This window comes from Oncorhynchus mykiss, chromosome 13 (genome assembly GCF_057628025.1).
Source record: "Oncorhynchus mykiss isolate SJ-2025 chromosome 13, ASM5762802v1, whole genome shotgun sequence".
NCBI lineage: Eukaryota > Metazoa > Chordata > Actinopteri > Salmoniformes > Salmonidae > Oncorhynchus > Oncorhynchus mykiss.
Window position 1 is genome coordinate 27,853,792 of NC_143034.1, and position 13,709 is coordinate 27,867,500.

The 13,709-nt window shown below is 41.6% G+C and overlaps 1 protein-coding gene across 4 annotated transcripts in view; it reads right to left on the reverse strand.

Moving 5' to 3' along the window:
* Window positions 1-1,028: 1,028 nt before the first annotated feature.
* suz12b (SUZ12 polycomb repressive complex 2 subunit b) overlaps window positions 1,029-13,709 on the reverse strand; it is a 13,470-nt gene continuing 789 nt past the window's right edge. Inside the window, exons 2-17 of one of the 4 annotated variants that reach the window (XM_090195911.1) lie at window positions 13,537-13,672; window positions 13,154-13,200; window positions 9,404-9,468; window positions 8,904-8,972; window positions 8,596-8,645; window positions 8,340-8,425; window positions 7,981-8,215; window positions 7,398-7,503; window positions 7,040-7,145; window positions 6,511-6,688; window positions 5,930-6,018; window positions 5,543-5,686; window positions 4,344-4,501; window positions 3,791-3,989; window positions 3,361-3,440; window positions 1,029-3,009 (exon numbers count right to left, since the gene is read on the reverse strand). In XM_090195911.1, coding sequence (XP_090052037.1) covers window positions 2,682-3,009; window positions 3,361-3,440; window positions 3,791-3,989; window positions 4,344-4,501; window positions 5,543-5,686; window positions 5,930-6,018; window positions 6,511-6,688; window positions 7,040-7,145; window positions 7,398-7,503; window positions 7,981-8,215; window positions 8,340-8,425; window positions 8,596-8,645; window positions 8,904-8,972; window positions 9,404-9,468; window positions 13,154-13,200; window positions 13,537-13,657 — 2,061 coding nt within the window. In that variant the 5' untranslated portion in view covers window positions 13,658-13,672 and the 3' untranslated portion in view covers window positions 1,029-2,681. Of the gene's footprint in view, window positions 3,010-3,339; window positions 3,441-3,790; window positions 3,990-4,343; window positions 4,502-5,542; window positions 5,687-5,929; window positions 6,019-6,510; window positions 6,689-7,039; window positions 7,146-7,397; window positions 7,504-7,980; window positions 8,216-8,339; window positions 8,426-8,595; window positions 8,646-8,903; window positions 8,973-9,403; window positions 9,469-13,153; window positions 13,201-13,536; window positions 13,688-13,709 lie in introns of those variants that run through there. The other 3 variants (XM_021557024.3, XM_021557023.3, XM_090195909.1) reach the window with 3 other exon arrangements.

A 13,709-nucleotide genomic window follows, 5' to 3' on the forward strand; every position in this document is an offset into this window, starting at 1 on the left:
GCCAGGTCCACAGACCCCATCACTGCCCTGCTCCTGAATGCTGTGTCAGTACTGGAGCAGCTTGACTCCGAAATCACTGAAACATTATTAGGAGGGTCTGAGCAGGGGCTATCCTTGATGAGGCTTGTTCTTGCTTTGGGGTATCTGTTCCGCTTGAGTCTGTGCAGCCTACTGGTTGACCGTGACACAGAGAGAGGCATCTCATAAGACCCCCTACTATGACAAGGCGCCATCTTAGGTTTCTCTTTCACCTGCTCAGAAATTAGGTTATTCCTCCCAAGAGGTTGTGGGGTTATACTGAAGTACTTTGTGATGTCATTGGATTTTGGGCACCCAGCCTTCTTCTCTGTGGCCAAGTAGGGGCGATAACATCTTTCTTGCCTAGAGGTTAAATAGAAGAAAAAATATTTCTGTATCAAATTCCTTTCTGAAGATGTGACCATTATGGTCATCACATCAATAGGGCATTCATTTCATTCAATATAATGAGAATGCAAAATTAAAATTACTTTCACTTCTGTCTTCGTAGTGCCAGATTGTAGCAGGTGCTGTAATATAGTTACCTTTAAAATAGCACTTTCACAACAGTTGACACATTGTATCAACATAGACGTACCTAGTTAGCAAACTTTACTTTCTGAAATGATGGTCTGAACAAGTCAATGAAAGCCTACCGAGAGTTACTTTAAACACGCAAAACACGTTTACGTTCACGCTAATTTCATAACTCAGCTTTTCACTCAACAAAAATCAGCACACGCAGCGAAATGTTTCGATATTGTGTAACTTACCGCTTCCGTATGTTCAAATAGACGCGCCAAACCCAGATCAACCAATCAAATAGTAATTTGAGTGTCACGTCACGAATATTTGGTCCCACCCCTATGCACTGTAGTTGCAGAATTTATATAAAAAGGGTTTTATTTTAATTACAAAATCTTTGGTAGTAGGCTAACCTACATTTTCTGAACATATTCAAATATTCTCATTTTCATGACTGTTGATATCAGTTGAATAAAGAAAACTGACAAGGTCAAATGTATTTTATTTTAAATATAAAATCCCCATTTCCAAAGTTTATAACATAGTTCACGACTTCCAACGGTGGTTTGACAATATGGTGAAATGATTGTTTTCTACCCTTATATCCAGCCGATCAAAAACGTGCATAAAGGTACAAGGAAGTAAAAGACTGGTCCGTGGAGTTGAGGGGAAAGGTGTCCAACGAAGCACCAAAACTACGGCTTTTGTTCAATTTGTGCACTCACACAACGCAAAAACACAGCTAAGGCTTATACACCGCTCGTCATTTAACGTTTTGAAATGATGCAGCAACAAACAAAAAATGTACACAGAACTGAGAGACTTACTGAAAATCACCCCCTTTGGCATTTAAACAGAGCCTAATAGTAGGATAGACACGTATCAACTAGGACCCATTTCCAATGAACAAACAGCATATTGCCTCTGAAGAAAAATCCTACATGTCCATAATCAGTGATAATCAGGTTCACAATGGGATATAGCTAGATATTGACATTATTACAATGTATACAAAGTGTCTGTAAGGAGTGTTGTCCAACACTTCCTATCTCACCCGTTTATGAAGATAAATGAACATCAAAAACAGCTTGAGTTCCCAATGTGCCTCAAGCCTAGTTAACCATAATACAGGTTCCAGCATGTCATAAAAACATCCATAGGTGGTTGTCCTGTTTTCTGGGGTGTATTCGTTAGTGCACATAGTAGCAAACCGTGGCAAAACATCTCGCAACAGAAAACATTTTTGCAACAAAAAGAAGAATTCCCTATTGGACAAATGCAGGTAGGTCCCTCCCCGGTTTGTCCAGTTTGCTTCCGCTTGGTTCCTAGTGAACACACCCCTGTAGAAGAGCTAAGCAGTCTACATAAAAGGGTGAGTGTGCTGGCAGTTTGTGGTTCATCTTGGCTTAATATCCTCAAGCTATGGACGCAGAGAGTAGCATCCGGTCGTGTGGAAAATATCAGAGTCCACGGATCCTCCATTACTCAAGATAGTATCAACAGAAACATGAGAAACAACACACATCAAAGCCAAACAAATACAAAACAAATACAATCCTGATAAGGTTTCAGGGGGATTCAAGACAGACGGGGTGAATCTGACAATTGATGCAGTTGCGCAGAATAAAATAAAAATGGTAATTCAACTCAAGTTTAAAACAATTCACTAATACACATTTTTACCAAGTGCTAAAACAATAGTCAACTAAAAGGATCATTAGAGCCAAACAGACAGGGTTATGGGATACAGATCATCAGGAGTGACAATGTTACCAAAAATGCATGACTTACTGTATATCCACTCAATACAGTTTCTGATTACAACGTGATAACAAAAGGCAGTCAAACCATGATAACAATACCTTTCAAGTGATCCCCCCAGTTTCTACACACCCCCGAAACCACCAAGAATCACTAAACTGGCTACGGTGCATAATGACTTGGTAAAACCTCACATTATAGTGAGTCTTCATATGCCTGTGTTGTGTGTGTGTAGCTATATTTGTATGTCTTGAGTCAATACAAGACAATCCGCCATTGACGTCTTCCTCCCACCTAGCTAAGCACCAAGGGTGACCGTTATAAAAATGAAAATGAATGGGTCGGATCGACTGCTGCCACCAAATGCCATCAGTTCATCAGTCAGTCACGGAGCTTTTTGTCCTCTTGCCGTGCTTGGTCCCACCACCCCCGCCAGAGCTGCAGGCGATTGCGGTGCCATTGCAGGCGCCCTCCATGAGGGCCCGGTCAGCCTGGTCGTCGGCCCCGGCGTCGGGCAGCTCCTCCTGGATGCGGCGGAGGCGGGACATGGCGCGGTCGATGGTGGCCACGGAGACCAGGTTGAAGTCGTGCATGCTGACCAGGTGCAGCAGAAAGTTGCGGCAGAGGTTGCGGCGGGCGATGTAAGCGCCGCACTTCTCCACGAACTGCATGCTGGCCTGGTTCATCTGGTTGTCGGCTATGAAGCTAGATACGGACAGGAAACAGAACACAACGGGGGGAAATGAGGTTAGAATACTGATTTACTGGAGACAGAATGAGTCAGATTAAGGACAACTTTTTAAATACATTATACTATTTTATTTGTATCACATGTTAGATGTAAACTCTCAAAGTGTCATGGCTTTATGTGGATCTCTAAATTACAGGAACACAAGGATGACTGTTTTTATCCTTACTCAAACACCATCTATAGCACATGTTAAGAGGTAAACTCTTCAAGGTGATGTGGCTGTATGTGTATTTCTAAGTTATCTACGATAGTGCCGTAAGAGGCTAGTGATTAGAGATACATACCCACAGCTTTTAGGTACATACCCATGCTTCATGACGTGCAGGTTCCACAGCTTCATCACCTCCTTCTCGCCCTCGTTGACGTCTGTGAACTCCTCCAGTTGCTGTGGGTGGAACACTCGTAGATTAGTCAACGCAAAAGACCAAAATCTACCAACACAACCAGAAGGTACATTTTAGTATAAGGGAAGCAAAGCCCAGCTGTAGTTCAAGCCCGACACTCATGTCTGTTGGATTCATATAGGGTGTAATCCTATCTTGAGATGCTCGATTTTCATACATTGACATCAATGGGATACTCATTTGACATGCATCTATTTCAAGTTAATATATGGGCCATTCTGTATAAACATCAGGCAGTCGTTAAGTTTTTTTAGTTTTTTAAAATTCTCTTCTGTTCTACTCCATTGTACATAATCTCGGACTGAGTGACAGTGTGAGCGGAGGGACTGACCGTGGCGGTCTTCTCTCTCAGCCACTCAGGGTCTCTCTCGTCCTCGCTGTCCACGTCCATCTCCTGGGGTCTGAGGGGCATGCAGCTGTCACTGTGGAAGTACAGGCGGTTGTGTCCGCTCACGTAGGTCCTCTGCTGCTCCAGCTCCCCGTCCTCAGACTCCAGGAACTCTGACAGGCTGGGCTTCGTCCGCTTGGGCCTACAAGACAGGAGCAGTGCATTAGGGGTCAGAGGCTGTGGTTAGGTACACACACGCAGGCAAGCTAGTGGACAAATAGTACACATTCTCAACTAGCCCTACGGCTGTGATGGTACCATCCGAGTGAGGATATATGAAACACGTTAGCCAATCCAAACTGCAGTTTTACTTTTTAAGCCTACAGCAAATACAAGAACTAAAATCCTTTCACATGATTACCCCGGAGGCTGACCGTAGCCAAGTTCATCTTTTTTATTTCAGTGCTTTGATCCTGACACGCAATCCGTGCTACTGGTTGACTGAGGGTGAGAGAGCCAGTGAGGTGAAAGTGGAGACAGGAGACGCCTTCTTTACCTGCACACCAGTACGTGTGTCACGGCAGTCCTCTTGACGGGGCCGTTGCGGCTGAAAGCGAAGCCGGGCTGGCTGTGGATGTCCTGGGGGTTGCCCACGTAGGAGCCGTCGTAGCACTCATTGATGGACACGTCTATCCTAGCACCTTTAGGGTGAGGCTGGAGACACACAGGGGGACATCAATTCAATAACAATAACTCTCAATATCCTTGACAACTCAAATAATCAACATTTAGCATGCCAGGTACTTGGTAGCAGATGGCTTTAAAATCTCTTTGTTCTTAACTGTTTTTGTTGTTGTTGTTTTTTTGACCTGTATAGGGTTCATCAAAATACCAAATTAGCATAGGTTAATAGTATTTGTATTAGTATTTGAGCCAGGAGAGATTGACACGCGTATTATTAAGGTTTGCTCTCTGTGTACATCTAAGGGCCAGCCGGGCTGCCCTGTTCTGAGCCAAATGCAATTTTCCCTCTTTGTGGTAATGCTGTTAAGGTAGAGCAGCACTTTATCATGGACAGACTTCTCCCCATATTAGCTACTGTTGTATCAATATGTTTTGACCACGACAATCCAATCCAAGCAGTTTAGTCACCTCAATTATCTAGATTATTTATTACAAGATTTAGTTGAGGTTTAGTGAATGATTTGTCCCAAATACAATGCTTTTAGTTTTTTGAAATATTTAGGACTAACTTATTCCTTGCCACCCACTCTGAAACTAACTGCAGCGCTTTGTTAAGTGTTGCAGTCATTTCACAGTCGCTGTAGTAGCTGACCTGTATAGCGTTGAGTCATCTGCATACATAGCCACACTGGCTTTACTCAAAGATTAAAAAGAGTAAGGGGCTAGACAGCTGCCCTGGGGAATTCCTGATTCTACCTGGATTATGTTGGAGAGGCTTCCATTAAAGAACACCCTCTGTGTTCTGTTAGACAGGTAACTCTTTATCCGCAGTATAGCAGGAGGTGTAAAGCCATAACACATGTTTTTCCAGCAGCAGACTATGATCAATAATGTCCAGTCACACTGAAGTCTAACAAAAAAAAAATGTTATCATCAAATTCTCTCAGCTGATCATCAGTCATTTGTGTAAGTGCTGTGCTTGTTGAATGTCCTTCCCGATAAGCATACTGAAATAGGAAAACATTCAAATATAGGAATCCTGTACACACACACAAAGCCCTAGTCTCTCACCACGTAATTGAAAATGAAGCGGCTGTGGGACTGTTTGAGGTGTTTCAGCAGGCTGTAAAGCTTCCTACAGTTCAGAGTGCACCAGGGACAGTGGAGGTCATCTCTAGCCTCTGTCTGCTGCCGCGTGTTGTTGTTGTACAGGAACTGCCAAGGGACAAAAAGATGGAAGTTTATTACTGGTTTATTAATAACTGAACCATTCTGAGTGATGCTCAAACAATATTTTGTTTTACATTTAAGTATATTACGCTACTCTTCCCCTGTACTTAGAGATGTATCAGGATAATCATAACCAGGCGTTTGCTACACATTAGTGATGGATGAGGCGAGTTTCCCCCTTACTGTGTAAAGCGCTGTGAAACATTTCATATTGGTGCATAAACAGACCTGGTAAAATATACGCAGTTTCTGCCTGGGTTCACACAGGATCTGTTCTTTCTTCATCTGGATGTCTGTGCTGACAGAGGCCTTCACAGCTACAACAGGGAGGGGAAGGACAGATGAAGGAGTCAGAGGTTATTAGATAGCACAAACCATTTTTAGGGACAGTATTGTGCTAGTGATGCAGCTGCATATCGGTCTGGTCAATTTTATTATAAAGTTAAAGTCATAGTATATTTATGGCTCTAGTATTGGTTGGATGGTGACCAAGGCTGTGTTTACACAGGCAGCCCAATTCTGATTTTTTTTCCCCCTACTAGTTGGCCATTTGACCAATCACATCAGATCTTTTTACATCAGATATTTTTCAGAACTGATCTGATTGGTCAAAACAAAGAATGAAAAAACGATCAGAATTGGGCTGCCTGTGTAAACCCAGCCTTAGCTACACACATTTAGAGTCACGTCAAGGCAAGAGAACAGCATACTGAAATTGGTGTGAGTGAATCTAAATGGGAGGTTACAATGTGTTGTTTCTTTAGGGTAAAAGCCAAGCAAGTTGCTACTGAGTGTGTTGTGTCTCTTACCCAGGGGGGCAGATTTGAGTGTGCTGGGCCTGCTCTCCATGGGGCTGGATCCGTCAGAGTTGCGTGTGGCCAGGGGCTTGGCCACGGGGGCTGTGGACTTGTCGCTGGCATCGCCTGTCCAGCGCAGAGTGAACTGCAGCGTGGGTCCCTGAGAGAACGTCTCGAACGGTGGCAGCCTCTGTGGGAGCAGAGCCGGAAACATTGTCTCAGTACCATCATACACACATTTCCATGTGGAGTGTCCTATCGATAGTATATTTGTCGTCCCCAACCCTGGTGCTGGAGAGCTACTGATTGGGCAAGCTGTTGTTTCAGCTCTGCACAACAACACCTGATTCAGTTCTGCACAACAACACCTGATTCAGCTCTGCACAACAACACCTGATTCAGCTCTGCACAACAACACCTGATTCAATTAACCAACTGCTTATCAAGACTGATTAGTGTAATTAAAATCAGGTGTTTTTAGTGCTGGTCTGAAACCAAAGCCTGCTAGGTTGGCACACACACATGCCTTTGGCCCACTCACCTTCCCATCCAGAATGGTTTCCCATGTGGCTCGTTTCTTGCTGACGGGGCAGTCCTCCATCCCTTGCATGGACACTTCATATTCCCCATCCAGCAGCTGTAATCTCCTGCACATGGCAGAGGTCCCCTATTAACTAGATGCTCTGAGTAATGCATTTAACATCGAGTGTGAACAGTTATAGAATATATGTGGTTGTAATTTCAATTCAGAAATAGGGCTCAGATATTATAGCACCTTAAAATGCCACTTGCAAGTGGCTAAATATCCTTGAGGTCAAAGTGTAGCAGCAACTTGGTAATAACAGTTGCCACCTGGGGATAAATGGCTACCATTTTGCCATATATGGTATGTTGTTTACCTGTTCTTGTCAAAGACGGTCATCTGTGCAACAAATGTCTCTGTGTTCTCTCCATCTTCTCTGTGGGTGGAGCTTCTCTTCTTTCTGCTGGGCACCTCTGTCACATCTAAATATGCAAAGACACCAAACAAACAAAAATTAGACATTTGCCTCATGAAAATAATGCCACATCATCAAAACAAAATGGTCGCCATATTATTTATATCTACCTACCTACCTACCTATCTATCTATCTATCTACTGGTACCAGTCAAAAGTTTGGACACCTACTCATTCAAGGGTTTTTCATCATTTTTACTATTTTCTACACTGTAAAATAATAGTGAAGACATCAAAACTATGAAATAACACATATGTAATCATGTAGCAACCAGAAAAGTGTTAAACAATTCAAAATATATTTTATATTCTTAAAAGTAGCCACCCGTTGCCTTGATGACAGCTTTGCACTCTCTTGGCATTCTCTCAACTACCTTCAAGAGGTAGTCTCCCTCAACTAATCTGTTTTCTCTCCAAACAAACACAGACATTCAATATTAGTGAGTCATCCAACATCCCTGAGGGTGTTTTTGCAACTACTTGCCTATGTTCTCGTTGGCCTCGCCGTTCACAAGGCCATTCATGTCCCTCCTCCCGGTGCGTAAGACCCTGAACAGGAGCGAGTAGGACTTGACCATGTGGCTGTTGCTGGGTTCAAACTCGTTACTGGACACCAGCAGGGAGGGCAGGGAGCCGGGCTTGGTTTGTTTGCTGCAGTCAGGATTTAAAGGCACTTGCTTTTTACCTGTAGGCACTTGCTTCACCGGGCAGCTGACATCCTATGGAAAACAACGTTACAGGAGAAAAGTTAGGATTTAGCTAGGAGTTGAGTTAGGAGTTTGGTTTATAACCAATTTTACTTGACTGAGACAACGCGACAGCGAAACGAAGCCTGGTTTTTACCTTTCGTTTTTTATGGCAGACTTTGACAAGTAGCACCTCTAGAGAGACCGAGCCTTGTTCGTTTTCTGAATTCTGAGATGGCTTTTCTGTGAGAGGGAGAAAGTGAGAGAGAAAAAAAAGAAGAAAGAAGTGTCTTATGTTTCATCCTTTTGTCTCTTCCGTTTTTGTACAAAGATCACACCAACACATTGGTACAAGGCCTACAAATACATTGCATTTGAACATGGCGCAAACATGAGAGTATTGACGGGCATACCATCCTTATGGAAGAATCCAGTGAAGGTAAGCTGCAGGTGCGAGGACAAGCTAGAAGAAACGGCAGTAATACAGTCAGAAAGGATGCAGAGCTGTGGTAACACTCCCAGGCACAAGTCACATATACGGTTCCCCACCCTTCCCACTGTTTCTCTCCTACTTGCCAGTCTCCACCTCCGATTACTTTACTGTCTAAATAAAGTGAAAACACTTAAAATAAAATTAATTTAAAGAAAACTATAACTATATGACTCAATACTTAACTTATTATAAACCATTAAAACTTCTAATACTTCTCCTAACTCTTACCTGTGAGATTCCTGCTCTCCCTTCATCTTCTCAACTCTGAGCAGCATGTCATCCACCTTGAACGTTTTCCTGAGCACACAAGTTCAAGCACAGCACAAAGTAAGACCTTAGAAGTGGCTTTAACTTTGATGAGCTAATAAATAAATAAATAAATAAATAAAAAGGGACAGTAGGACCTCAAAGATATGAACACGTTGGGAATGGAGGTCCATAAAATGGCCGCCCGTAACTTTGAAATCATCTTGACAACCGCGTCTACCTTTATAGAAAATAGAGTGTATTTACACGTCTAAGCAAGGTGTACGCTTGTGTGTAGCCTACATAAGTTGTTTTTTGCATTTAATACATGCCCCAGTTTGATATTGACCGTTTGGTTACCGTCCAGTCTGTAAGTTTGAGGATCTTATCTTTGAGGTTCTACTTTATACCATCTCTGATTAATGTCTACCATATAAAAAACATCTGATCCCTTTCAGATCAATCAGAGAACAATATGTTACCTTTTGGCATTTGTTCGAGTGTTTCTGTGGGTCATGAAGGTAAGAGTCCTGTGCAAGAATATTGGCTAAAATGGAAGCATTTGGAGGTAAATCATTAATATACCAGACATTGTGAAAATGAGAAAGAAAATAAAATACATGTATATATCTATTGTTATATGTACACAGTGCCTTCAGAAAGTATTCACACCCCTAGACTTTTTCCACATTTTGTTGTGTTACAAAATTGGTTTGGAATGGATGTAATATTTTTTGGTCAACGATCTACACATAATATAATAATGCCAGAGAGAAAAAAAAAAGAAAAAAAAAATAACACATTTATGGAAAATAAAACACCAATATATTTTGAATAGATAAGTATTCAAACCCCTTGAGTCAATACATGTTACAAACACAGCACTTACAACTATGAGTCTTTCTGGGTAAGTCTATTAGATTTGTTTTATTCAATTCAGTCTGGTATGAGAACGGTAGCCCCTATCTGCAAAAGCAGGGTGTCTGCGGAAAGCCGAGTATCTTGGCTATTGACCTGTGCCTTAAAATTAGTATGGCTTATTCCCATATATGGGCATACGCATGTATAAGGGCACCCAAGCTGATGACCTCATTTCAAGATGGCTGCTACCTCCATTGCAGTTAGCGGTGTGAAGCATAAACATAATAAACGCCGAATACGTCTATACACACCTGGAAGCCAGGACTCCACAGATCATGAGGATGTCTTATTTGTCTGCCTGTTTTTTATTTAACCTTTATTTAACTAGGGCAAGTCACTTAAGAAAAAAATTCTCATTTACAATGACGGCCTAGGAACATTGTGTTAACTGCCTTGTTCAGGGGCAGAACGACAGATTTTTACCTTGTCAGTTTGGGGATTCAATCTAGCAACCTTTCGGTTACTGGCCCAACGCTCTAACCACTAGTCTACCTGCCGCCCCTGTGACCTACTGTTATTGATCACTAGCCTCGAGAGTCAAAATGTTACATTTTGTTATTGTCTGTTTCATATTAGTTCACTGTTTGCTGTTCTAAGTTTCACCCTTGTACCTTAGGAAAGGCCACTAAACTCTCATGGCCATTGTTTATTTGTGGTTCTCATCTCTGCCTTTGTCTCCAAAGTGTTACTGTTTGCATTGTGTGTCTGCACGCTTCACACCTATGCGAGTCACTGCACAGATAAAGGCATGTTGTTTTACCTTCACAGTAATGTTGTTTTGTAAATTTAGTCAACTGTAATTCTGTGTGTCTTACAACAATATATATCTTTATATACAGATAGGATACAGATGATTTAGATGATGACGTTTGGGAGCCCCCCCCCGCCCCCCCCCCCGCTATGTCAATCACCCCGTCTGATGGTTCTACATCCACTTTTCATAGACCTCTTGAAAAAGAAATAGGGGCTTGTGGCACCATTCATCCTAACAGAATCGATTTCCCCAAGACCAAGGTAAACGACATGACAAAGACAGCAGAGAGGGGGACCATACGTTGGATCAGAAATAACAAGCTGCTTTTTGTAAAATGGAAGGACACTAGGGAAGTAACTATGTTCACCACACAGCATAAGGCATTCAATAACAACCATGTCTCAAGGAGGGTGAAAAGGGAAGAACGTTCCCATTCTGTGAAGGACTACAGTGCCAGCATGGGGGGTGTCAACCTATCTGATGCTCTGATAGGCTACTACCAGGTCCTCCACAAGACCAGGAAGTGGAATAAGATAAAAAAAAATGTACCACTGTGGACAGATGTCCAAAGCAAAAAAAGGTCAAACCCTTCCTCCCAGTTGGCCTTCCGAGTTCAGCTGGTGTTGGAAATGGCTGAATTGGGGGCCCAAAGCAACCATCACAAGACCCCCCACTCAAGGTGAGCACCACTATCCGACACACAAGCCAAAAGACAAAAGGAAGAACTGCAAGTATTGCACAAAACACATTGGAAGGAAAAAGGGTGAAATGCCAGATCTTCTGTCCAAAATGCCAGTTCGCTTTTTGTTTCCTGGCAGAGATGGACTGCTTCAAAGACTATCACGACATGCACAAGCTATGCTGAAAGTGAAATCTAATCATCTAGACCTGGGATGTAAAACGAAGACTAATGTAATATGTAAATAGTTCAGCTTATTTCTATTTTTGCACCGTTTTTAGAGACGTGTGTAACCAACTTTGTGTTTGATAAGACATTTGTATTTATTTTTGAATGTACATCTGTTGCTTTTATTTTGTTATTGTAAACAGTTCATTTGTATGTGGGTCCAATACATTGGACATGTCTAGGCTAAACGTTCAGGCACTTTGGAGAGGTTGAAAAAAAAACACTTGGATATCCCCTGTATGTCCCCCGACACCGGGGTGGGTTGGTGTTGTAGAAATGTTGTTTTTATAGTGAAAAATAACTTTTAGGCACACCCTGTGTGCAAAAACAGTGCAATTACCACATTCTGACAATTTGGAGAGGTTGAAAGGACACGTGAATGTACCTGGATACCACATTACACCACCACAATGTTTGAGTGAGGTTGATATGGTAGAAATAGTTTTTATACTGAACAAATAGCATTTAGGGATGGCAAATGTGTAATAGCACTGGAATAATCTAATTTACAGACATATGCCACTTTGAAGAAGTTTAGGGACACCTGGAAATGTCCGGTGACCACACCTAACACCACTTACTAAAACATCTGCCCATTTCTAGTTGTTAGGTCTATTAATCCCATTTTTCTTCTGATATTGTTCACATGTTGTGGGAGCCATCTGATGTGTTTCCAGCTCTGGGCCTCAATAATTCACTTATAGCTTGTCAATGAAAGATTACTTTCAAAATAATTGTATTTTTATTTTGTGTGTGCTTGATCTTGTGTATTCTAAACGATGTAACTCCTATCCATCTTCTGATCATTTCCTCAATCTCCCAGGTGTCTTCTTTCCAAATATAGCACATTTTGGCATGTCAGAATCATGTAATTGCACATGAATAGCAGCTCCTTTTGGGTATGTCTATTTAGGCGGAAATAAAAGTTTTGCCATTACATCTAAGAGGTTAAACTCTGGAACTGTTTTAAAGTCCCCATTGGCCTCATGGTGAAATCCCTGAACGGTTTCCTTCCTCTCTGGCAACTGAGTTAAGAAGGACATCTGTATCTTTGTAGTGACTGAATGTATTGATACACCATCCAAAGTGTAATAATAACTTCACTATGCCCAAAAGGGATATTCAATATCAGATTTTGACATGTTTTTTTCTTCATCTACCAATAGGTGCCGTTCGTTGCGAGGCATTGGAAAACCTTCCTGGTCTTTGTGGTTGAATACGTGCTTGAAATCCATTACTCGACCGAGGGACCTTACAGATAATTGTATGTGTGGGGTCGTCATTAAAAAAAAAATCACATTATACACCACTATTGCACACAGAGTTATTCCATGCAATTTATTATCTGACCTGTTAAGCAAAAAAATTATCCTGAAGTTTTTTAGGCTTGCCACAACAATGGGGTTGAATACTTACTGACTCTTAAGACATTTCAGCTTTTTTTGTTAGTTTTTTGTTAACATTTCTAAAAACATAATTCCACTTTGACATGATGGATTATTTTATGTAGAGTAGTGACACACAATCAAAATGTAATCCAATTCAGGCTGTAACATAACAAAATATGGAAAAAGTCAAGGGGTGTGAATACTTTCTGAAGGACCTGTACATTATGTATATATGTATATTATGGATGTAATATTTGCTTACTGCAATCAGGTTCCTTGTGCGGAGAAATCTGTAGATTTGAGTTGGTTCTGCAAATACATCATAACAATAATCATAGCCTGCTCAATAATTTATGATTTTAGTAAGAATTTAATAGAATTGTGGTATGAATGTATTCACAGAGCTGTAACGTATTACAGAGCCGCACAGATATATAGCCTATGCATGTTATGGTTCCAGGCCCACTTTCTAATCAAATTTAGTCAGAGATAGGCCTCATATTAGTCAGTGTCATTGATATTAGTTATGAGAAAAGTAGACGACAGTAACAAAATCCAAATTATACTCAATTGGTTATTTTCAAAGATTTCCACCTGGCTTAAAATCGTTACTTCCTGATATAAGTAAAAAGTCATGAAACTCACTTTCAAAGGCCTGTAGAAACAACTCATGGTCTGCTTGAATCTGCTCCATCTTCGGCTTCTTCACCGTGGTCATTACAGTTGTCGAGGCCGGGTAGACGGCGCCGTTCGCTTTACAACTCATGACTTCACCTGAATGCTGTAGATGGTGCATCCATGCACATGAAACAAACATT